This window comes from Podarcis melisellensis (assembly GCF_964234715.1).
Source record: "Podarcis melisellensis genome assembly, chromosome: 7".
Classification (NCBI taxonomy): domain Eukaryota; kingdom Metazoa; phylum Chordata; class Lepidosauria; order Squamata; family Lacertidae; genus Podarcis; species Podarcis melisellensis.
This window is the reverse complement of record NC_138539.1, coordinates 41,076,840-41,103,678: the sequence shown is the minus strand read 5'-3', so window position 1 is coordinate 41,103,678 and position 26,839 is coordinate 41,076,840. Positions and strand designations below refer to the sequence as shown.

The following is a 26,839-nucleotide window of genomic DNA, read 5'->3' as shown; positions in this document are numbered from 1 at the left end:
AATGTTTTGCCTGGCATCTAAATGATACTACCAAGCTCTATAGGTAGATCTCCTTGGGGAGGTCAATCCAAAGACCAGGAGCACCACAGGAAATGCTCCCTCCAGCTCTCAGCTTTTGCAGCCTTAATCAACAGCTGCTCATGAAAACAAGCACTTGGTTCACTCCTTTGGTTTTTAGGTAGTGTTGTTTGCCACGGCAGAGCATCCTCAACTCTTTGGATTTGTGTTGCTCTTTACACTCTTAGATTTTGCTTTGGGCATGCTCTGAAAGCTTTGTAATAGTTCCTACTAGAGCTCTTCCTTCTGATGGTAATAAAGATATCATTTATATGGATATTGCAAGATATCATTTATATGGAGAAGAAAATGCATAGTTCTTAAGTCATCATATCAAGTTAACGATTGTGAAAGATTGCAGACTTGTTTTCTGTTCATAATTTTATATTAATTTCTAATTTTTGATAGATGAGCATATTGGTACTGATGAGACATAGATTACTATGTCCATTCACTTTGCTTTTTTCGTCTGACCAGAAAAATATATCTTTTAACTATTAATCTAGTAAGGGTGGTAATGCAGTCCAGACATCTTCCTGCAGCTGCTGTTCCAAACTGCTTATTAAACTCAAGTTGGGGTCTGTTTAATGATCTCAGTGGAAAAATGGGAAAGCAGTGCTAAAGCAATAGAAAGATGAAGCAGGGAAATGGGTTCATATACTGTCCAAAGAGATTATGGCAACATGGAGCTTCTGGAAAGAGCAGGGATGAGGAACCTGTGGCCCATGACTATGATTCTCAGCATCCCCAAACATGGATGATGGTGGCTGTGGATTATGGAGTTCAGTAACAAATTCTTCACCCTTGGGATAAAGGTAAAAGGGACCCCTGACCATTAGGTCCAGTCGTGGCTGACTCTGGGGTTGCGGCGCTCATCTCGCTTTATTGCCCGAGGGAGCCGGCGTACAGCTTCCATGTCACGTGGCCAGCATGACTAAGCCGCTTCTGGTGAACCAGAGCAACGCACGGAAACTCAGTTTACCTTCCCACCAGAGAGGTACCTATTTATCTACTTGCACTTTGAGGTGCTTTTGAACTGCTAGGTTGGCAGGAGCAGGGACCGAGCAACGGGAGCTCACCCCGTCGTGCAGATTCAAACCGCCGACCTTCTGATCAGCAAGCCCTAAGCTCTGTGGCTCTGTGGACGCCACCCACGTCTAAACATGGATGATGGTGGATGTGGATTATGGATTTCAGGAACAAATTCTTCACCCTTGGGATAGATCTACATGAAAAGCCAAAATAACGAACCTTTCTGGATCAGAGCAAAGGCCCATCTAGTCAATCATTCTGTTCTCACAATGAAGGATGGGAAGCAACACAGCACTTTATCCCAGTATTCTCCCCAGCAAGTGGTATTTGCAGGCATATTGTCTCTGATTCTGGAGCCATCATGACTAGTAGCCTTTGACAGCCTTCCCCTTCATGAAGGAAAAATGCAATCTTCAATGCTGTTGAGACAAAACTATATATTTCATTCAATTTCACTTGTACTATGACAGCATTTGATTCATTTCCAAGAATCTGACTTCATGACTACCAGCTCCCTTTGAGATTATATATGTATGAGAGAGGGAACGGAGAGCGGGAGAGAGTATATATAGGGCTGCTAAATACTACATATAATTGCATGTCAGATACTCATTCCATGAAGAACATTCTGAAGGAAGTCATGTGTTATTCTGAGTTTTGCTACCCTTAAACAATGAACATGTTAGTGCATCTTTCTTATGGATTCTACATTAATAATCTGATTTGATAACTAGTGTTATTTGAGTTCATAGATATTATTCAAGGGTTATTTGAGGTCAGATATGTTCTTCAAGTGTTTTTCCCCTTGAAAAGCCAAATTTATTTGTTACAAATGAATTTTAAAGATGTTTCACATAATATCTTGCATGAGGAGTTCAGTGGTCTATAATGGAAATTGCATATGCTTGCCAAAAGAAATATATGTTCCACTGAGTTGCACACCATGAATGCTGTGAATCAATAAATAATCATAAATGCAAGGAATGTTGAACTTAGGCTGGGGAGACCTAGGCTCTAATATCCACTTACCTTGAAACTCATTGGGTAACCTTGGACCAGTCTCCATCTCTCAGGCTAGCCATCTCCCAGAATGGTTGCAAAGATGGAATCAGATAATAGTCTGTGTATGCCAAGCTAAGATTTTTGAAGGAACTGCAAGGTACAAATATGATAACTAAAAAGCTGGGGATCACAGAAATTGCTTTGTAGTGATTCCTGATAAAATTATCTGTCTTAACACTCGCTCATGCATGTTTGAATAAACAGTATTTTATTTATTCATGTGTTTATTAAAAAGACTTATATCCTGCCTTTTGGATTGAAAAGGACGTACAAAGCAGCTCAGAAACCAAAATACCTATTAAAAACACATTATGCAAAACAACCAACCATTAGCTAATTTTATTAAATTAAGCAGCAGTAATTCTATTTTAACTCAATAGAAGAAGCAGTGTGTACAAGCCCGTTGAACAATATTGTCTAACAGCAATATTGAGTTCTGATTAACACTTTATCAGTACACAACAATGATTCAAAATGACAAAAAGACTTGTAATTGACATGTCTGTTTATTGAATGAAACTATTACCTTGATTTAACTGCATTCATTATATATTGGTATTTGCATTATTTAATTAGAACTTACATGAAGAAAAACAGTTGAAATCCTATGTTTAATTAAATGTGAATGACTACAGTCATAATGGATAGAAATGGAGTGCTGCAAATTAATTGTTCTCTTTCCACAAATATTTTCCCCAAATTATCTACATATTGGGGAGGCGAGTAGTTTTCCTGAAGAGTATACAGGGCATTATGCTTCCTTATATATTCTTGTCCAGATTTCATGACTGGAAATCTTTTGACTTCTCCTGCACTTACAAATGTCCTTAAGATTCATTTGTGTCTTATACTATGTGATCATAGAAACATAGAATCATAGAACTGTAGAGCTTTGTCAGACTGGCCTGTCTCTTGAGCAGCAATTGATCCTCAACACTTAATCTGGAAGTAAATTCCCTTGAAATCAAAGGAACCTTATTGCTAGCAAGTGTACTTAGGAAAGTTGCCCATCACATAAAAAGCTACAGATTACTGTAACGTTGTCTAAATCATACAAGACATGCATGTTTGCATTGGCTGTGTTAAGAAAATGCTGTTCATACTTGTTCATAGCTCACACTTGCAATGCTAAATGTGTTCTTCCTGGGCTATTTGCTATTCTTTTGTTGCTTTTCCATCCTATGGGATGCAGCTGCCCTTGAACTTGGTTCTGTTTTGATCATTCATGTGCAAAGCCACATTGTCTGTAACATTCTAAAAATGAGGCTTCATGGTGTTATTTGCAAAGTAATTTCACATAAATATTTGGACTGTAGTTCTTTTTAAATGTAGAGCTGTTTACTGCGTGAAAATAGCATAATTATAATTTGCAGACTTTTTGCCTGAAGCTGAAGGGACAGATGCATATGATTAAGTTTCAACTGGCCTGTTATTGTAATGTAGATGTTTTCAGGGTTGGGAGGTTTTTTGGTTTTTTTAAGGGAAGCATGGGTTTAGAAAAAAATAAAGAGAGGGAAGAGTGTTACACGAAACAGTCCATTGCAGCCTGCTTTATTTTTCTCCATTTTTGTTTTTCAGTGGCACTTCTCCATTAGCTTGTCTGAATGCAATGCTTCATACTAACACTCGTGTAGGTGATGGGACATTCTTCAAAATTCCTGGCAAGGCAGGACTCTACGCACTCAAAGTAAGTTGCATTTTTAGCGATAAAAGTACCCAAAGCCATGAAGACCATTTTATGTAAATCTTAGTGAAATGCAAAGGTAAACCAGTTGAATTTAGGAAGGCTGTATGAAGAAAAGATCTGAAAGTTCTTTCTAGCTCTGTTCAAATGTCATTTAAAGCTACTTACGCTTCAGTTAAATGCTGGCTGTTCTGATAACAAAAGTATATTAGTTCCTGAATTTCTCTCTTCCTTATGTGCTTAGCTGGGTTAAAATACTACCTTCTCAAAGCTTAGAAAACTTACTTTGTTTTATATGCACTAACCTCAAAAGGATGATTGATGTTCTTAAGACATATTGGACTTGCGTTTAAAAGAAGAATATTTGCCATTGTTGTATTTAGGGAGCTTTCACATATTACATTTTACAATCCTGCACTTCCTAAGGAACTGAGATTGTAAAGCCATGGTTCAAATAATGACTTTATGCAGACTGAATAGAATTCCTTTCTGAGATCCTTAATCAAATTCATTTATTTGATAACTGGTGTGTGAAAGAGTAAAGAGGGGTGTGGGCAAAGGGGGGAAAGATAATGAGTTTTATGGAGCAGGTTTACTTTACAATTTTTAATTTAAATTTATAAATTCTGAAATTGATACAATGGGACATAGACGTGCAGCAATCAATATGGAATTCATCATGCTTTTTCTGTGAATAAAAATATGTGCTTTTTTGATACAAGGTAACAGAATTCAAAGGTAGGATTTTTTTAAAAAAATCCATTCTTGCTATATTTAGATTTGTTTACAGTCTCGGCAAGGCTTTTCTTTCCTGTGACTTCCAAGTTGTTGTGGAATTCAGGCAATGGCCAATGGCAAAAGAGGAACTTAAGAAGGATATGAGGATTTTCTGTGGCTGGAATTTTTAAACAAGCTTGTTTCTGCTGCCTACACACAAAGATGTGAAGTAATCAGCATTTTTATGTATAAACTTTCCAGATGAATATACATTGTGACTTGGCAGAGTGGTTCTTTCTGATTTTCAGATTGTCAGCAATCATATTTTACTTATGTAAGAGAGATTTATAGAAATAAGATGCAGATTCATTTTTGAAATGTGTCAAACAACACCATCACATGTTTCTTCATATACAGAAGGAAGACTCTACATGCCAAGCAGATGGGACATTGGATTTAAGTTGTGAATCTGAGTTGGATGGTACTGAAATGGCTGAAACAAACAATAGCAATGGAGAAGAAAATGGAGGTGAGTATTTTGGTCGTTGTCTTACTGGAGTGCTTATGTGCTGGTTTAATTTTGTGTAATTGTTTGGGTTCATTTGCCATATTTTGCAGTTGCAATAATTATTAAAGTAGGGGATAATGACCAAGATGTGTGCTTATGTGTGTGTTTTACAAATAAGAATATCCTGATACAATTATTGGCAAGGATTTGGAAATCATGACATATAAAAATAAGTTTCATGCTTCAGGCCCATCTTTTTGACAGCATGTTATTAAATTTCTCTTTGCAAATAAGATGTCAGTTTAGTTTTCTACCATTTCCAGGATACTAGGAAACGCCTACAGTTTGCAAAAGATGCTTGCCTATAAGATATTAAAGATGGGGAATTCAAACTAACACATTCATCATTCTGGATGGAATTCCATTGCCTTATTTGTATTTTAACCCTGATTTCTTAAAATGTAGAAGTTCCAAGCTCCCTATGCCTTCAGGGATCTGGAAACACTTCTAAATCGCTCAACATTGTATGCCTTTTAGAAACTTCAGTATATAGTTGTATATAAATAGCTCTCTAATAAATAATAATAATTTTAATTACTTAGTGTAATATTTATTAGAAATTTACTGAAACAATAATTTAAGCACTTTCCTTTCCTACTAGCATGCAGTTCATTAATTCTGTTTTATAGGAGAGACTGGGAAATATTTGGGTGCTTACATTATTCACTAGGTGTTGCATTTAATGAGGAAATTTTGCAGAGGAAGTAGTTTTGATAATATATAAACTGGAAATGAGAATCTACAGTAAGTGAAGCACCCATACGCAATAGAGTGTGTGTGTGTATGTGTGTGTGTGTGTGTGTGTGTAAACCAGGGCTAGCAAATCTTTGGCCCTTCAGAAATTGTTTGTGAAGGAGCAAAACTGCTCCCCATTTTGTGTTCTGTCTAGTTGTATAGCTTTGGTTGTAAAATTATTGCCTTTTGCTTTAGGGGCTCTCATGCAGAAGAATCAGAAGTCCGTGGGTAGAAATTTGCACAGGAGGGTCAATGGCGGATGGCTGGGAGGTTGCCTGCTCTTGATGGGGCTACACTTCCTCTGAAGGAGCAGGTACATAGCTTGGGAGTACTCCTGGATCTTTTGCTGTTGCTCAAGGCTCAGGTGGCCTCAGTATCCCAGAGTGCCTTCCATCAGCTTCAGCTGGTGTCCCAGCTACACCCTTATCTGGACAGGGATAGCCTAACTACTGTTGTCTATGCTCTGGTTACCTCAAGGTTAGATTACTGCAATGCATTATACGTAGGGCTATCTCTGAAGACGGTTCAGAAACTTCAGCTAGTGCAGAATTCAGCAGCCAGGTTGCTCACCAGAGCTAGACGGTTTGAGCAGATTACACTGATCCTGGTCCGACTGCACTGGCTACCCGTTAGTTTCTGGGTCCAATTCAAAGTGCTGTTTTTTACCTATAAAGCCTTAAACAGATCAGGACTGCAATACCTCAAGGACCGACTCTTTCCATATGAACCCTGAGATCATCTTCTCAGGCCCTTCTTTGTGTGTCGCCTCCTCAAGAGGTCCGGAGGGTGGCAACATGACAACAGACCTTCTCTGCAGTGGAAAGCTCTCCCCAGGGAAGTTTGCCTGGCACTTTCATTATACACCTTTAGGTGCCAGGCAAAAACGTTTCTTTTTAACCAGGCCTTTGACTGATTTGATTGACATCATATGCCCTTTTAAAATGTGGGGCTTTTGGGAGTGGGTGGGTTGTTTTTGTTTTGATTGTGTATCTTGTGGTTTTAAATTTTGATTTTATTCTGTGAACTGCCCTGAGACCTCAAGGTATAAGGCAGCATATAACTTCAATCAGTCAGTCAGTCAGTCAGTCAGTCAATTCCTTCAGAAATGGGGGTCCATGGCTTGGCTTTTGAAAAATAGGGGATTCACAGTACTTAAGCTAATTGGGAACCACTGCTGTACACAAAATAATCCTTTTTTGAAATGTAGAGCACTGTGATAATGGCATGGCTGGGTCTGATGTATTTAGTGTGTGGGGAGCAAGTGGGGAAAAATCCCAGTTAAGTATGCCCCTAACCTGTGGTTTGCCAGAAGTAGTTCTTTGGATTCCAGTGGCAGCATGCAAGTTGCTGTGAATCATGGTCTATAATCCAGCCAGAAGTCCCCATTGATAAACACATCGTGTTAGAGTGTGGTGCTCCTTCCAGATGTTGTTGGGCTCCAGCTCCTATCAGCCCCAACCAGTATGACCAGTGGTTGGGGATGGTGGGAACTGGAGTCCAACAATATCCTTGTGGTAGCAAATGTCAGGGAAGGATGACACCGCTACTTTCATGCCCAGCAGTGCCTCCCTTTCCAGTACAATTTTTTACCAATTATAATAAAGGTCCATCACTAAGATTCAAACTTGAAGCAAGTATGTAGGTTATCTTGCTCATTTTTAAATCCACTGTTATTTTTTCCTGCTACAGAAGTATTGTTCTGCTGCATTGGTTTCTTTTAATGTAACCATGTCATCTTAAAGATATATCCATATTATTTTTCCCAAAGGGGCACTTGAATGTTGTTAATTAAGCTGTTAGCAGCTTCTACAGAACAGCTACATAGTTTGTTTAAAGCCTCTTGTTGGTCCCAGGTGCATACATCTGTTTGACTGTAGTACAGTTTAGCTCCCTGATTGCTTTCTCTTTCTCTTTTAAAAAGAGCCAAGCTGAGTGGCTGGAGAAAAAGTGTTCTGATTTTGCAGGTTAAGCTCTAGAGATCAGAGTGATTTAGATGATTATTTGGTGTATGTGTGTTGACAGTGCATGACCATTTATGTCAATGCGTATATAGATTTGTGTCACCCAAAGCAAAAGTATTGAGTTTATAAGATATTTTAAGAGGTATATATTTGCATTCTGTTCCTATGGGTGCATTTTGTATCATCCAGGCTGCAGCCCTCAGCACGCTTATCTGGGAGTAAGCCCCATTCAACTCAGTGGGGCTTACTTCTGAGTAGATATGTGTAGGATTCCATTATTATTTTGTTGGGAATATTGGTATGTTTTTCAGCTTTAGATAAGGCAGAAGAATAGGAAATAAATATTAATATCTGCTTGGTAACACAACCACTTGTGGGCAATTTCCCTCCTCTTACAACAATGAAGGAAAAAGCATCTTCCCATCTTATTCAAATCTACTTGGTTTGAAATTGAAAACAAGTGTACTGTTACATTTATTTTTAGAGGAGGGAAGAATGGAATGGTTCAAGCTTTCTTCTATACATCACCCGGAATTTGCATATTCATTTGAAGCTGGCACCTCCATGTTTTCTCTCAAGTTTTCGTCGTCTTTTTTTTATTATTGGCAGCCTTTTGTGAGCATATGAGAAAGAGCTTGGCTGAGACTATGTTGGAAGAAGATTAGAACATGTTTTGCTTTACTGCATTCTCATATATTTTTAGTTGCAACCCTTTTGTCTGTCTTTCTAAATCTTCCAGTAATGCTAGCTGCTTCTGATGTTAGAACAGTTATTGATATAAATCGCATTTCATACTACTTAAAAAAAAAACACACCAACGACTGTAAAACCTAGAAATATATATATTAGTTATTAATTTTTGTCTAGAAAAAAGCATTATGTATATTACAAGTTCTATTTTTTATTTTATTTTTTTACATTTTGGTCATAGTTGACAGAAACTCAGTACAGGCGACTCTCAAATTATGTGGGGGTTACATTCCGGAGATAGCACGTGAAGCCAAAATAATATATTGGGTTCAATGGCAGGTGGGATTGCCAATGTCTTTATCCCTGGACACCTGCCCCTTTTCTGCCCCCTTTTAAAAAAGTTTTTTTGCCAAGTGCGTAAATTTGAATGAGCACAAGTTAAATGTGTGTAAGTTACCTACACATCTTTTGCTTTACCTCAGTGTAGGTATGGGAGGGTGCGAGTTTGATTAGGGAAGTGACACCGAGGGAGCGGGCATTTAAACCCACCCCCCTTCAAGCTATTTCACTGATTCCCCTGCTGATGGGAAAATAAAACTACCTAGAAGTAGCCTCTGTGGAATGTTTCAGATTGCGCAAATGGCAGAGTGGGGAAGGATTAAAACACACACCCTCCCAGTGACCCTTCCCTTATCCAATGAGCTGCTTAGTAAGAACATAAGAACCACCTGATGGATTAGGCCCGTGACCCATCTGGTAAAGCATCCTGTTCTCACATTGGCCTATGGGAAGCCCAAGAATTAAACAACCCTCTCCATGCACTGTGGTCCCAAAAGAAAACACCTGTCATTAACTTTTTAAAATCCCCTAACATTGTTATCCATTAAAGTAGCATTGACCGTTAGTGACTCAATGCAAGTGTAGTGCTGCCTCTCAGCAGATAGATGGTTTTCAAACTGAAATCAACATTTCTGAATGAATACTTCTTACCTCCCTTTCCTGGAACAATCCCCCTGTCCCACCATCACAACATCACCCATGGTTCTGCATTATATCCATTGCACTACTAACTAGTTTCCCTCTAACATAAAACCCATTTGAAACCGCGTTTTCAATCTCTAGTTACACTAAATGTGATTTTTGACCATGTACATTGAATGTGAAACCATGGTTTACTGGGGGAGAGGAGAACGGTGAAAAGTCCTAGTCCTAAGGCTGACTGCCAAGTTGAAAATCATATCTTGCCCAGAGAAGGCTTGAATCGGACCAGTGAATTGTCCTATCTGTCAAATATTCACATAAATAAAGCTGCTTCAAGTAAATACTGTAATATTCATTGTTCGTGTATAATTAAGAGAGCATCATCTTTTTCTCTGACATGCGATCCCCATCCACTGCAAATTAGTCCAATGGTTAAATAAAACAATACATGCATTGTATACAATATTTACATGGTAGACTCAGATGGCTCCTTAGAAACTATAATTGCCAGTTATGCAATTTAAAATCACTAATTGTTACAGATATTGGGTAGTTAGTTCCTTTATGTATTTGAGCAAGTAAAAATCCTTTTGTCATGGGAGAAATTAGCTACACTGCAGCTAATATATAAAAACCTCTGCAGAAACTATGAGCATTTTGTTTGCTAATTCATTTTTGACTGTCATACTGTGGGCTATGAAGCTACATGCTATGGAGTAAACTATGGTGGAATGAGTGTGATGATTCTCATAGCAAGAAACAAAACAAAACAAAACAAAACAAATAAATTATCTCATAAAATGTGGGGTTTGAACAGGAAAAAAAATTTGGTTTGGAATCTGCTTTGACTGGGGTGTGCTGCGCCCTGCACCACTTTGAAGAAGCCCATTTCACCTTGGGACTGAAGCTGAGCCTTGCTTTGGGAAATCTGAAGCTTTGTATGTCTCTGCATTGATGACTGGGGGGAAATCGTGTCATCCCTTAAAGAGGGCACGTGTTGCGGTGAGACCTGGAAACCAATCCCCAGTGTTGTGGGTGGGTAAGATTGGTCAGCCACAACACCCGATTGGTAGGTCCCTCGATGCTGGGTTTAATCTGGCCAATGGGGCACAGTCCAAATGGATTGAGGGACCTATATATGCCCATGCATGTGACCCAGAGCTTCCTCTTTCGGTGTGTACATTCGGAACACCCACCCACCTCTCCCTACTTTTAGGGCTTGTTGCGCTTGACCTTGCTATGTCGTCGTGTGTCGTCTGTCGTGGGGACAGGGGCACGGCAGGAATTTTCCCCACTTGGCTGATTGGCTGTTGCCATTTGGGTTTCGCCTGCCGCGTAGCAAATCATCACAACTTGTAAGGTTGCAGATAGGCTCTGGTTCAGGTGCTAGGGGTGGGCGAACGCTCTCGCCATCCCTATGTGAAGGGTATTCCGTTAAAGGAATCCAGGGATTCAAATGGTCTGGTCAACCCCTGAAGTGGGTTGTGCCCGTACATGAGTCCAGGGGGACATCTGGGTGGCAGACATAGTCCGTTCCCGACCTTTTACTTATCCAGGGGTTCACCCTTGGCTGACCTATGCTGGCACCCTGGGTCAGCACTACCTGCATGGCAAGGAGCTAGTCGAACCAGAGCCTATGCAACCAATCACTTTATGTAATCAATAAAGTTGTGGCCTAAATTCTGCCAAAAACCAAAACCAAAATTTGAGTCAAGTATGAATTTATTTAGGGGGGTGGTTTCTGGGTCTGAACATGTAAAAATAAAACATGCCTCTAAGTCCCCTCCACCATCTTGACAGAATTGAATGAAATCTGAGTGAGGTTGGTGTTGTCATACTTACTCTAATTTACTTGGTTCTTGTATTCTACTCTTTGGTGCCTTTCTGTCTTGGAACTTAGCAGTAACTATCCGTCAATTTAGACATAATGGTAGCAGTTATATGCTGTTTTGTTACGCCTTGTGCCAGCTCTAAGGGAAGGCTGTAATGTTTACAAGTTGTTTACTTGAAATAGGTTCCAATCCTGCAGAGACTTTCTGTGTCAATGGCAATCAAAAATGTGTGATAGTATGTGAATACAAAATGAAATGATTCATGTGGCAAGGAACTTGTAAATGTTACAGGTCATGTATGCAGCCATTATGTAGCATGCATTAACATTTTTAACAGCCAGACCTTTTTGTGGAGATTGGTTGCAATATTTGAATCAGGTCACAGTTTTTATGTGTGTGTTTGTTTGTTTTAAAAAAAACACCACCTTGTTACTTTCTCTTTTTTTGCCACATATTTGTAGCCCTGGGGACTGTAGTACATCTTCACAGCTACCATTTCCCCCCCAACTGGCAGAGGGTAGAATGAAAACACTGCATTTCCTCTGCCTGGCTTCAGAATGATACTGCAGGCCCTTCCAGTCTGGCATTTTATTCTGCAACGTGTTTTTGACACAATAATAGTGCATGGATTTATTCTGCTCTATTAATTGTTCTGTGCTGCTTCCCAGATAATACCACGTTTCTGATGTTGGGGAGTGGGGCTATAGTGCAACGAAAGCAGGACAAAACAACCCCAAACATTTGTGTTATGGAAAATTATGGGATCTCAGCCAGAAGCTACAGGATAAGCATTGACTGGAAGTGAAACAATATGACCAGCCTAGAAGCCTTGCAGTTGCAACTAGTATTGAAAGTGGGATTGCATACAACCGCCCCAATAGCATTGTGAGTGCAAATTATGACACCACAGCCTCCCGTACCTGGCTTATGTGGCGCTTTTTGTGAAGCGGTGGCCACGACTTCCAACAAGACCTTGATATCTTGCCAAAATCTCATAAGATTTAATGTGCTCCACAAGACCTTGCAAGTTTTCAGTGAGATCTTGCGAGACCTCACTGGCCGCTGGCGCTGCTGCCAGCACTGCTGCTCCTGCAACAGTGAAGTGAGGGGTGGGGTTGCTCACAGGGGCGCTGCCTCTATGGCATCCACCACCCAAGGCAGCTGCCTCACACTGCCTTATGGGTGAGCCGGCCCCACATAACACAACATACATGAAGTACTGTTAACATTTTAAGGTGCTGTGCTCGCTCTACAATCAAATTGCTAGTTGGCGCTCTCGCAAGCATTAGGAATAGTTAACTTTACAATGTCCTTGCCATTTGATTTAGGAACTTGGAACATCGGGCAGAAATTATTTTATGTGTTGTTACCCATTTTCCTCCTGGCTGAGCTTTACCGCTGACCTGCTAGGTCAGGGGATCTCTTACAGCTGTTAAATTCTATTATCCTATTAAGTTCTTTAATGTTTCCACAGGCTGATGGGAAACCTTCATGTTTTGCTTCTTGAGTTGGCCATTTCCCTCCTTTTTGCGTCCTGCTTAGTTTTGAACTTTGTTGCAGAGAACAGAGTACAATACATTTTCAAATTGCAGTGAAAGACAGTTCACAGATGTTAATTTGTATGTATCAAGTCATTCACTGGATTTAGCATGTGTTGGCAGTACACAGTTTAAAATTTACGTCTCGACAAAATGGAGCTTTGTGTGATTTCATTGCCAGTGGCCATGCAGATGCTGTTTGTAGATAGAGGCCCAGATTCGACTTGGAACAAGAAAAGATCAAAATGATTTCAGCAGGTCTTTAGTTCCCCTGAATTAACATTAGGCAAATCTGTGACTGTTTGAATGGCTGTTTCTGGTTGCATCTTACTTCACAGTTGGTCACGTTCTTCCATAAACCACCCTGAAGATATTCCATGTTCTTTGCAATAGAACAGCTTTCACACATGGCAGATCAGCCCAGAGATTTTCTTTCCTAGGGTAGTTCTGTGATCTCTAAATTAAATTAAATTTGCAGACTGATTTTCCTCAGTTCTCAGTGCTTTGTTTTATTTCTATATTCTTAGTTTGTACTAAGCAAGCACCTGAAGAAATGTCTTCCGTTCGGGACTCAAGCCTTACGAATGCACCAATGCAAAGCAAGCTAGTGTCTTCCTTCCAACAGCACACCAAAAAGGCACTTAAACAGGTAAGCTAATATTGGCTTCACTATCAGTCAGATTTCTTCTGATGGGCGTTTAAGCTATCCTTTATTTATGTATGTATTGGGAATAAAGGTGGTGAGATATTATGGTACCATAGCTAAGCTTATAGCCTACCTTGCTTATCTGGCATTGAGGTGCTGAATGAGTTCTGATCTGGTTTGGGTCTGGATACTGGGGTATCTCCAGTTATGCTATTGTGCAGTACAGTCGCCCCTTTTTCCTCTAGCAGTGAAGAGCCAGATACTTAAACATTAATGGAAATATTGTTATAAAGAGAGGATCCTGGCCACCCCATGATTCACTATGGAAAAGGTGCAGGGAGGTGCTCTAGAAAGGATTCCGAACCTTTGAATAATCTGAGCTTGCCTTTCACTTTGAGGCTTGTGGTGTTAGGAGAGCAATAGTTGGAAACATTACAGAGGGATTTTAACGATGAGATGAAGCCACACAGCATAAATTGTTTGTGGAGGAAGTGCCAGGCAAGACAAAATGACAAAATCGGCTGCAGGAGAAATCCATAAATGCAATTACAGATACCTTGTTAACATAAAAATTCAGGAGGCAGCTGCAAATACTTGTATATAGGTAGGATAAGCGCACATGGTAAGGAAATCAATGAAAAGTTGTTCAATTTTAAAATGATTTTGGTTGTCTGAAATGATGATTATTACAGATCTCAGGAAATAATCCTTTCCCTGTACACACAAATATTGAATGCTTAAGTCAATGTGTTGTGTTTTGGCCTAAGGAGGTTCCCTCGTTCCCCACCCTTTTCCTCTTGTGCTACAGGTATTCATTACTACCAGATGCAGGCAGCTGGATTTGATTTAATGCAAAACTGTAAATCCTATCTGATAGGTGAATGAACTTTAAGCAGCAATTTTTGTTCAGAAAATTGCTGTTGGGAGTTAGTTCTCCTACTGTATATCCTCTCTCCAGATTTTCTATTGCTTTTATGGGGGTATAATGTGCTTCCATTCCACTACAAATAGCCTACAGTGCCTCTGAATACACAGAGATGTTAAGCAATTGTATGTGACACTCACCACCCAATATTAACTTACTGGATCTGTTCTGCAATAACAGGAGCTGAACCTTTAACATGTTCTGGGAATAAACTGCTTACATTGTAGAGTGCCAGAAGCAATGTGGAGCTGGCTGTATTTTCTTTTCTTCTTTTGACTTTAACATATGGATTCCTTGCAGTATAATAACTTTGAAGGAATCAGAAACCTTTTCCACTCTGTATGTTAAACGAAGGCAAACTATTCCAGGTGTTCACACTAGTGATAACTATGTTTGCTTTTAAAAAAGTGTTAGATTGGGGTGAAACTAACAGGAGACAAGGTGATTTAGACTTGATCCACCTCTTTACTGGTAGTTCCCTTCACAAGCTCTTGCTTTATAGTAATTTTCTTCAAAGTAGTAATGTAGGAGAATTTTGTTTGGGCCATATTTTTGAGCAAGCTGATCTAATTTCCACCTGTCAGATGAATACACACGTCAGAACATGTCTTTAGCATTTAGCACTTGTATGATATAGTTCTTGTCTCAAAATACATACAAAAATGCATATGTTAGCAATATATATGTTTGTAGGTGTGTGTATTGATGTAAAAATATGCATTTAAATGCATATTTTGTGATAAAATATGTATTTGAATACATATTCAAATAAAAAATTCATATAGATTTAAAAAATAAGTAAATCACAGGTTACCGTAGTGTAGAAACAGGACAGAATGACCTTATGAAAAAGCACTTGCAAAATTGAATCAGACCAGAAATAGACTCATCCATACTTCACACTGAAGTATGAAATAGTGCAGCTAGTACACAGAGAGTGGACTTTTGCCTTGGTTCAAGTCCCTTCCCATCCATGAAGCTGACTCGGTAGTTTGGGGTTGACCAATGTCTCTCAACCTAATCTACTTTGTAGATGTGTAGGAATGGGGAACTGGTGGCCCTCCAGCTGTTGTTGGACTTCAGCTCCTATTATCCCTGACCATGAGGCATTCTGGCTGGGGCTGAAGGGAGTTGGAGTCTAACAACACCTGGAGGGTTACAGCTGGGACCATCCTTCAGCTAGAGGGATATAACAGAGGCAAGGAAGGATTTTCTGGTTTTTTGAAGTTGGCTGACTTAGGGAAGGTGGCAGTCCTGATTTGTGGAGTCATCACAGACTTTTGTTTGTATTTCAGCTTTTGGTAGCATTTCATCAAGTAGACCAATGTTTGGTTGAAATGCATTTGGTATTTGTTGTACATTGTGGGTTTGTCATGTAGAAGTTTTTTCTCTTTGTCTGTTGTTTGTGCATTGGGTAATTGATTTTAAAATACCTGTGGTTATAAAATTTGATGTATTTCAGTTGTGCCCTCATTTATACATGTGATTTTCTAACTTGTTTGTAGTTTGCTTGGTTTTTGTGGTTGGGTTATAGATATCTCTCCTTGCCTTGCCTTTTGCTTTGGCTTAGGGCTTAGGCTGATTCATTGAGTCCCTTCCTGAGACCCAGCTGCATTCTTTGAGGCCATTGACTCTCTTGGCTGGGACAAGGATACAGTTGGAGCTCATAATCCAACTCAGAGGAGCCTTCTTCTACCCAGTTCTCTCACAGAATGAGAGTTAGACCATTAGTTCATTTAACTGACCATTAATTATATTGATTCAGACCATTGGTCCATATAACCAGCCCACTGTATATATTCAGTGGCAGGGTTTCAGAGACTGCCTCCACACCCCTTGAGGCATACCATGAGATGCCATGGGTTGTAACCCACCATTTTGGAAAAGCAGCTGCTCAGGCCATAGCAAAGCTCTGAGGCTTTGGAAAAAACATACTCAGGGCTTTAGCCCCCTTAGCTCCTGGCTAGGGATGCTTCTGCCCAACACAAAAGCTGTCAGTTATGACAACTGGAGGTTTGCACAAGTGTTTCTGCCCACCTCTTTGTTGGCAAAAAATGAAAACAACCCACGCAGGCAATGGATTATAAATTTACTGCAATGAGATTTGTTCCAATAACAAAAAAATCTTTTTTTTTTTATAGGAGCTTTTTATGTTACAAAACTTGCTTCTCTGTTAATAGAACTTTTCTCAGGAGCTTACTGTTATACAAAACTTGCTTCTTTGATAAATAATATGGATTTCCAGTATTTATCTGTTTCACATTATTCACTTTTTTAGTTATACATCTGCAAAAATATACCTAATAACTCCCAACAATTTTCCTCATTCATAAACCCAAAGACCTTAGCCTTGTTGCTGAACCAATGAGGTACATTAAATATGTAAAAGTATTGGAATAAATATTCAAGTATTCAAATAAAATTGATTGAAGTTGATACAAACCTCTTTCTATTCTCTTCTATACAAACAACGCTAAAATCCAAATTATATTACACAAAATACAGACAAACCTTTTTCTGTTGGTGACTCAACGAGGTATAGCTGTTTTTAGATACCCCATTATAGTAAATGGGGTCAGGGCAGAACATCATTTTTAATAAATCAAATTTGGTCCCAAATATTGAGTCAAACTGGAAAGACACAGAGCTGCTCCATAACAGCTTCAGCCTCTTGCCAGATCTATAGATATGTTACATTTTGTGGCAGGTGAATACAAAATTAACTAGCTATAATCTCTAAGTTTCCTTTCCATTTTGAAAATTTACCATGGTATTGCATGATTTTTGCCAAGCAGTGTTTTTGTATTACAAACCACAGTTGCTGTTGGTCAGCCTCTAGAGCAGTGGTCAGCAAACTTTTTCAGCAGGGGGCCAGTCCACTGTCCTTCAGACCTTGTGGGGGGCCAGAGTATATTTTTTGGGGGAAATGAACGAATTCCTATGCCCCACAAAAAACCCAGAGATGCATTTTAAATAAAAGCACACATTCTACTCATTTAAAAACACCAGGCAGGCCCCACAAATAACCCTGAGATGCAGTTTAAATAAAAGGACACATTCTACTCATGTAAAAACACACTGATTCCCGGACTATCCGTGGGCCGGATTTAGAAGGCAATTGGGCCAGATCCAGCCCCCGGGCCATAGTTTGCCTACCCATGCTCTAGGCTGCTGCACCATAGAAATAGGAGTCTGGGCAGATAGAAAAACGAAAGCCCACAAGCCATTCTAAACAATGGGTTGTCTATATGTTTGGAAACTAAAACAGTGGCTTTGGTTCTCTGATTGGTTAATGTAAAACATCTGATTGGTGTAATGTCTGAATTGAGAATGTGTTCAATAGGCAAAAGGGATTTGTACAAAACTGCCATCCTAGCAATATGTCTAGGGTAAATATTGTTCACTCATTCCTCCTTACCAGAAAATGTGCTGCCCAGCCTGTTTACTGAACTTTGGTTCAGCACACATGTTAAAGAGAAACTAGATGGTAGTTCTCTGGTGTTCGGCACTGCTTGCTTGACGGCGTTGGATTCAGAAAAATGCTGTTTTGATTCTAAACTTGTTTTACTGTTGAAATAACAAACAGCAGTGCCATTAAAAGCAGCAGGGTGCAATCTGCTTCCTAGTTAGTTTGTTTGCTTTTGTGCTGTGGTGGAAGAGATAATATTTCCCCACAGGACATTTTTCAATTGACCACATTAACAGCTTCATACTAACACCCCCCCCCAAAAAAAGTGAATGCTTGTCCTTTTAAAAGGAAAAGGAAAATATGAAGAAGTTGATATACTTTGCCTCCCTTGATGTGAAAGTTGGCATGACTACTTAAATTGCACATCCAAGCTTATGCTTGCATTTTCTTTGCGCTGTTGGAAAGCTACCAATAAGTCATTTTTATTAAGATATGAGGGATTTTGTAGCTGTGAACATATGATCAGGTTTTTCTGTTGTAAAAAAAGAAATAAGAAAGAAAGAAATTGCAGCTTAAACTTTTGGATATTTATATATTCCTTCACAATTGTGATTGTACATGTTTTACAGAGTAGCCAGTTATAGTTAAAACAACTTGGTTAAAAAGTAGGACTAGCAATGTTTGTAAACTTTGCGTCACTTATTGGTAGAGCCTTCGGGAACATGTTGAGATAAATCTATGCATTAAATCAGGGGTTGCACTTCGGAGTTTTGAGAAAGTGCCATGGTGCCAGCCACAAAATGGCTGCCATGAGAGCAAGGCCTAACACAAAATGACCGCCACATTGGAAAGAGCAGAGGGAGAGAGGACTAGGATATGGTGTGGAGATGCCCCCTATCACTCCCTCCTCAATGGAAAAGGAAGGCACCAACCTCAGCCACCATTGCGCTTGCTCACAGAGTGAAGCTCTTTGCACCTCTACTGTGCTCCAAATATATAGGATGATGGGTGTCAATCCTGGCATCTAGTGCCATATAGGCAACGTATGAGGCCATGTGCAATGTAGAGAGACCAAGTCTGTGCCACAAGGAACTGAGCAGGAAGAGCAAAGAGTCTGTTACATACAGCGGTACCTTTGGATGCAAACGGGATCCGTTCCATTCGCATCCAGAGCAGAATGCAACCTGCGTCTGCGCATGCACGGGTCGTGATTCGCCGCTTCTGCGCATGACGTCAATTTGAGCGTCTGCACGAGCGACGAAACTTGGAAGTAGCATGTTCCATTACTTCCGGGTCACCGCGGAGCACAACCTGGAAACACTCAACCTGAAGCAACTTCTACCCCAGGTATGACTGTATTGTGCATTTTGGAGGGAATAGTTACTTAGATCATCAGCCTTTGTATGGTCGCTTGGTGCAAGGTAGATCACAACAGAAGCACTGCAACCATACAACCAGAAGGTAAAGAAAATAAAAGAAATGGGGCCCCAAATGCCTGTTTGGGTTAAATATGCATACCTGGTGTGAAATCGTTGAAGAGTACTAACCTAGACCTTTAATGGCTAAGAGGTACTGGTACCCAGGGGCAGCACATTGTCAATCCCTGCATTAAATAACTTAGAATCATTCTGTACATTACAAATAATTTAAAAAGAAGATAGGTAAAAGGTAAAGGTACCCCTGCCCATACGGGCCAGTCTTGACAGACTCTGGGGTTGTGCGCCCATCTCACTTAAGATGCCAGGGGCCAGCGCTGTCCGGAGACACTTCCGGGTCACATGGCCAGTGTGACATCGCTGCTCTGGCGAGCCAGAGCTGCACACGGAAACGCCGTTTACCTTCCCGCTAGTAAGCGGTCCCTATTTATCTACTTGCACCTGGAGGTGCTTTCGAACTGCTAGGTTGGCAGGCGCTGGGACCAAGCAGCGGGAGCGCACCCCGCAGCAGGGATTCGAACCGCTGACCTTTCGATCAGCAAGTCCTAGGCGCTGAGGCTTTAACCCACAGCGCCACCTGTGTCCCTAAAAAGAAGATAGAGATTATATAATTCTCAACTGTAATATTTGAAACCGCTACTGGAGGGGCATGTCACAATATAGCATGCTCCCAACATATATTAAACTAGGACATCAAGAGAGGCCTATACTAAACTCCTCTTTTTTAATTATGTTGTGCTTCTGCCTGCCTCTAGAGAATTTCTCCTAACCCCAGGAACTGCATTGGAAGTTTTAAAACGTCCTCTTTGTTAAAAGTGTGACGTTTCCCCCCCAACCTTCAGTCTGAAATGGTGCAGTCCAGAATTCTACCACAACAGTCTAGAATCCCACCACTCCAGTCTACAGTATGTGTAGAATGGTTCTTAGAATCCAGGGCATGATACACCTATGGCCCAGGGAACATACCTGCTCTTTCCCATGTCATATTGGTACCATCAGAAGCCCTGGACCACATATGCTGGGCTAGGTTCATGTTGTGGCTCTTCCCTATGGCGTTGTCGTCTCAGTTTCTAGCAGGAATAATGCTGGTGTGTGGAGAAGTTATAGAATGGGTTCTTCCCATTTGGTCTATGGCCTTTGACATTATATGATACAAGAACACAAGAAGAGCCCTCCTGGATCTTTCCAAAAGTACATCTAGTCCAACATCCTGTTCTCACACTGTCCAGCCAGTTACTATGGAAAGCCCATAAGTAGGACCTGAGTGCAACAGCATTGCTTTTCTACTGCAGCAACAAGCAGTGCTGAAGAAGTTCCTGTGCCACAACATTAATAGTAAAAACAAAAGGAAAGGACCCCTGGATTGTTAAGTCTAGTTAAATCATCTAGTCTGGGCATGTCCAACAGGTAGATCGTGATCACTGTGTTAAATAAACAGGTAGATCACTGGAGGTCTGTGGTAGATCACCGGTAGATCAGTGGCTCCCCCCAAAGAAGCTAAAAAACTTTGGCTCCCTCAAAACAAACTCAGCATCTTTGCCCTGCACCCGTAAAATGACCTGAACCAAAGGGGGTAGATCACTGCCAGCTTTTAACTCTGTGAGTGGACTGCAGTCTCTTGGAAGTTAGCCACTCCTGATTCTAGTCCAACCCCCCGGAATGCAGGAATATGCAGCTGTCCCAACGAACCTGCAACCCTGGCATTATCAGTACCAGTTCTCAAACTGTAGCTTCAACCATAGCAAGATTACTTGAGGAATGAAAATTAGGGTATATAATGCCATGAGTAAACTGATTTTTAAAGGCTACATAGCAGATTTATGATAGAAATAACAACTTGAACCTGCGGCCCCTGAGTTGCTATTGAGCGTGTCTTGCCCAGAATGTGCATCACCCCTGAGATTTTCTGTTTTCCTCAATATAAAATATCAGCCAATGGCTCCTGAATCTAATACAGGTTAATATAAACAAATTCATCTTATTTCCTTGGGATTTGAGCTTTGTGTGTGGGAGGATTTTATGAAATGTAGTCAAGGATACAGATGCTTTAGTAATTTTGTAGGTCAGCATGTTTTATTACTCTGTGTTAAATAAAATGGTTGTAGCCTTGCAGACATATTCAGCTTTTATGCTTAGCACTTTGATTCTTTGTTGCATGAAACATGTTACAGAAAGTTTTAAGGGAGGAGTGGGAATTAATGGTTTTCAGACTTGAATTGATGTTGCTAAGTCGAGCTTCAGAATGTGGAATAAATTGGTGATGGTGATGATGAATCAAGATACTAGTTTTAATTTGGGTTGTGTAGGAATGATAGTAGCTGTGTCCAGGCATTCTAAATCATTTGTGTGATGCAAGAGAGCGAGGGTGTGCATGCGCTAGCACCATCCTCCACAAGTTGGAAAGATAACATCTGCAGCAAGGGGTCAATTTGAGTAGAGAGCAGGCTCCCTGTTTCAGACTTTACCCCTCCAGTCTGTGGAAGGTTATGGAGACAGCAATGAGTGGCAGATCTAACATGCCTTTCCTTTCATTCCCTCATTGCATTAGGGCTTTTAGAACACTTGAATAGACCTATTAGCCCAAAGTACATTCTACATAGGGACGCGGGTGGCGCTGTGGGTTAAACCACAGAGCCTAGGACTTGCCGATCAGAAGGTCGGCGGTTCAGATCCCTGTGATGGGGTGAGCTCCCGTTGCTCGGTCCCTGCTCCTGCCAACCTAGCAGTTCGAAAGCACATCAAAGTGCAAGTAGATAAATAGGTACCGCTCCAGCGGGAAGGTTAACGGCGTTTCCGTGCACTGCTCTGGTTCACCAGAAGCAACTTAGTCATGCTGGCCACATGACCCGGAAGCTGTACGCTGGCTCCCTCGGCCTATAGAGCGAGATGAGTGCCGCAACCCCAGAGTCGGCCATGACTGGACCTAATGGTCAGGGGTCCCTTTACCTTTACCTTTTTACATTCTACATACATGTAGGGAATACTCAACTATAGGCTGGAGTGGGCATGGTTTTAGCCCCACCCCTGATGTCAGGTCTTCTTCTTTTAACTGCACATAGCACACAAATGTTTGTACAGAGAGGCCATCACAGGAGCTCCTTGCAGGGACACCTGGTTCTGTGGGTTTGCTGATTGTGCAGAACCCCTACATGTGAAGAATCCAAACATTGGCTTTTGTATTCTCTTCAACACGTAGTTGCTAAAAGACCTGATATGGAGGGGTTAAAAGTGCAGCTGTGCTTCAGTCTGTACTCAAGTATGCCCTGAATTTGAGTGCAGTGTGCATAGGGCCAAAGCCTCATTTTCTGGTGGGAAAGAGTTTCTATGGCAAATGGTAGTGGGTTTTCTTGGTCTGTGTGTGGGAGTGATCTATACTGCATAAAATTTTTTGCATGTAGACCTGATGTCTATAAATTTATTTATTACGGTTGGAGACCAGCTTGTGACTTGATGTCTATGGATCTTGTCCCAGCACATAAATAGCAAATGCAGGCTGCTATTGCTTAATATAATGAAGTGCTACATGAATTGAGATTTGGCTATTTTTATTCTGTCGTTTATGTCCCAAATGGAAGTGTATTCATTTTCATTTTATGTACGTTTGATATAGTAAATACATTTGATATAGTAAATACCAAGTAAAATGGGAGGATTGTCTTGTTTTTCAAATCCAGATGTCAGGACAGTATTTTCTGCGGACATAATACTTGATATTTTACATGGTTGAAGTTAGGTTGGAAAGTATTTTCTGACACCCAGTAATCATCACCTTTATGTCCAGGAAACTGTTGTTTGTTTCTTCCATGATCTGAATCGTTAATAAGGACCTGGGATGAACCGGTATTGTTTTTGAGGGTAATCTGTTAGTGATAGTAGCACATGGAACTGCAGGATAAATAAGTTAAATAGCATCACTCCCATCACTAATCCCGGGAACTGTAGTTTGTAAGGGGCCTGAGAGTTTTTAGGAGCCCCCTATTTCCCTCCTGGAACTGCAGTTTTCAGAGTTCCCTGTGAAGTGGAATTGATTGTTAATCCACTTTGGGAACTGTCACACTGTGAAGGGAATAGAGAACACCTAAGAATTCTCAGAACCCTTAACAAACTACAGTTTCCAATATTTTTGTATTTGTGCAGTAGGGACCAGGGGGCGGGGAGCTATGGTACAGCTTTAAATGCCTGATGTGGATGTGGTCCTAATGAAGAAGAAAGTTAAAGATGGCCTTTCCTTTCAGTTTGTATCTAAAACTTGTAGATATTCTGCATTTCAGGGAGAAAACACTATGATTTTTCTTTTAGCAATAACAACCACAGGCAACTGAAGCTGACAGTGTTCAGCTGCAATCAATGTCAATATGTCTTTTAAATCGGGGTCTGCCACAATACTGATGGGATTTGAACATTCACATTTGATGCAGGGTTAGGTCAGTTTAAGAGGAATATAATATATTTCAGGCTTCTAAACTGATGAAAAATAAATATTAAATGTAGCCTTTCCTTTCACTAATTAGTGGTAGCTTCTATTCATTGAATGTTTACATTTCCTTGCAGTTAAGAGAAACCATACCCTTCTTTGAATATATTCAAAAAGGTTGACAGTGGCTTCTTTTTTAAAACAACTCTTCTTTATTGTACATTGCCCATGTGCCTTTAATTACCGTAACTGAAATATGCATAAAATAATCCCACCTGTTTTTTTCATTGTAACTGAGCTTGTGCTGCAGAGTATTTTTCAATGGAATAGGAAGTAATTGTTTTTAATTCTTTGTCTTTTGAAGTGTTGTGTGCAAAGCATTATCGTCTAAGCAGACTACAGCTGTATTGCAATTACAAAATTAACCTCACAAGTCATTAGTGCTCATAAGGAAACAAAGGATATTAATTCATACTAGGCATGACCTCCGCTGGTGAAGCGTAGGGTTTTCTCTTAAACCCACACACAAATCAAAGATGAGAGTGTAAAATGAAGATTTTAAACAGGTATTAGCAGCAAGCTGATCTGTTCTAACTTGCACGGCTCACATATCTGTGCTTGTAAATTCTTTAATGGGCGAATTCTCACATTAATATATTTCCTGACCTTCCTGTCTGGGCTCGTTTACTGTACAAAATATCCTGGCAGCTATTCTGTTTCTGCTCGTGTTTTGTATTGCATTATCATCCCCGTAGCCGATCCAGTTATAAAACACACAGGAAAAGCCCCTCCCATTTGTAGATATTTATTCTTGTATCATTTTCTCCCAGATTTGCCAGAACACCATCATGTTCGTGTTCTGAAGGTTAATGCCCAAAGTCAAGCAGACAGAAGCCAAGTGCTGCAAGGTTTTCCAAGATTAGGACCGATTCCCTTCGCAGAAATAAATGATTCCTGCCATGTGCAGTGATTTTGTGCAGCACTACTCACGGCTGAGTGAGTGCATCAATACTGTAGCCCTTACATGCTGTACATACTGATGACACTGTGTTAACTTGATTGACTGAGCAGTATACGGGAGAAGATGCACCTGCAAGAGATGTTCAGACACACATTTTAGCCTGGGTTTGAAATATTTATTTTACATTTATTTTAACTTGGAAGCCTTAAGTCTCATATTCCATGGGTTCTCATGTTTCTGCTGCTAAGGTAGAGCAAACAGTTTATGTATGCTTCTTTGTTGTCAAAATTGTTCTGGAAAATGATTTTAAGGTGCATCTTCCTTTATCTTTAAAGCCAAAAGCTTGTTTTCCATTTTTATTTCACAGTGTAGCATATGATATATAACAATCTATAGCATTTTTGTATATAAAATATTGAAGAAAATGACATAAAGGGGAACTAGTATGAATCCTGGCAAACTTGCAGCTAGATAAATATATTATGGGGTTCATTTGAATAATAGGCAAATGTTTTGTGTAATTCACCTGTAAACAACATTTTGTGTTATATTTTTTCTCTTTTATTGTTTCCTTTGTAGGCACTGAGACAGCAGCAGAAAAGAAGAAATGGAGTGTCAATGATGGTAAACAAGACTGTTCCTCGTGTTGTTTTGACACCATTAAAGGTGTCTGATGAGCAGTCTGATTCACCCTCAGGTAAATAGCTAAAGGACTGTCTGCGACACCCGTTTCTAGTAAAAGAGCCCTCCCTGTGGGCGAGAGCTATAATGTGCAAAATTTAGGATGGGTGGAAATAATGATGTCATTCTCACACAGTGGATTTTTTATTCTTATCCTATGACCAATTTTATTAATTCAAGGGAGGAACTTAATTCCAGTCTATTAAGAGGGAGGGAGGGAGAAAAAGACGTAATAAAATAAAATCAGCCAGCATTACAAACAGCTTCTTTAAAGGAATGCAAAGAAGCATTTTGGATGCTGATTCCTAATGAGAGAACTACATACTGGCATGCAGTGCCATCAGGGGGTAAAATAAATAACCATCACAGCTCCTGTGAGAGTATGAATTACTCTCTTAGTTCTGTCTTGCAATATCAGTTGTCCTTTTTTTATATAAGATTTTGTGTTCTGGCACCATCCTAATCACCACTGTGCAACCCTGACCTTTAGTTTTGGCTGCTACATTCTTCGCTGTGAATAGATTGTACAGATATCTGTGTCACTTTTTATTGTAGATTCCCTGGACATGGGAGAAAATTAACTTTACAATGGGAGGGGTTTCCCTTTCTTCCTTTTATTTCTTTGTCCCCCTATAATGGGAGTATGATTATTTTGAAAGACGTCCCTCAGCTATCAGAAGAGGGCTTATTTGTAATGGATTAGCAAACATCTTTATTGACTGCTACATTCAAGAAACTTGTTTTCACCACTTAATGGATTTATGAGCTTTTGCTTCATCGGTTCTGCTGACAGGGAATCAAATTGTCAAGCAGAAAACATTACCTTTAAATAGTGTAGCAGATGAAGATGTCATTCTTAGGGGTGTGTTGATTTTTTTTTCCAGGAAAGAAATTCTACCTTTGTTTTTGTTCTTCATTGTAATGTCTTTTTTTTTTTTTAAGGATCTGAATCTAAAAATGGTGAAGCAGACAGTTCTGATAAAGAAATGAAACATGGGCAAAAATCTCCAACTGGAAAACAAATGAGCCAGCACTTAAAGAGATTAAAAAAATCTGGTTTAGGTGAGTATGTCTCTAAAAGGTCCGGGGGGAGGGGAGGGGAGAGGAGTGTCACTTCATTGCATTATGTTATAGAAAATAATACACATACTGTAAACTCAGTAGAGGAAGTTTTATATTGTGTCTCTGATGTTTTGGATTTTCTCACTGTACGTGTGTCTTCCTCGTCTGTTCCTTCATCCCTCTGAACTCTGCAGGAGTTCCCTCTTATTGGGACCTTTCCCCCAGCATGCCTTTCTGCTGTTGACCTTTTCAATCTGACAGACCCAAGCTGTCCTAAATTGGCCATTTTGCGGCCAGCTGTTTCTTGCTTCATCTTCTTCTAACAGGGAAATATTATTACCCCCTGTTACATTTCCCCCTTATTCCTGTACAGAATAATGTATTATTATATATTCCCCTTGGTGGACCACATTATTTATAAACTAGTATATTATTCATTGCCTGTTGT

At 40.1% G+C, this 26,839-nt stretch overlaps 1 protein-coding gene across 3 annotated transcripts in view; it reads left to right on the top strand.

The window, feature by feature from the left end:
• Window positions 1-26,839, top strand: part of ASXL3 (ASXL transcriptional regulator 3) — a 100,371-nt gene that overhangs the window by 46,764 nt on the left and 26,768 nt on the right. For all 3 annotated transcript variants that reach the window (XM_081918480.1, XM_081918481.1, XM_081918482.1), the window contains 5 exons: window positions 3,730-3,838; window positions 4,970-5,081; window positions 13,385-13,506; window positions 25,228-25,345; window positions 26,272-26,391. In XM_081918480.1, the coding sequence (XP_081774606.1) occupies window positions 3,730-3,838; window positions 4,970-5,081; window positions 13,385-13,506; window positions 25,228-25,345; window positions 26,272-26,391 (581 nt within the window). The remainder of the gene's footprint in view (window positions 1-3,729; window positions 3,839-4,969; window positions 5,082-13,384; window positions 13,507-25,227; window positions 25,346-26,271; window positions 26,392-26,839) is intronic.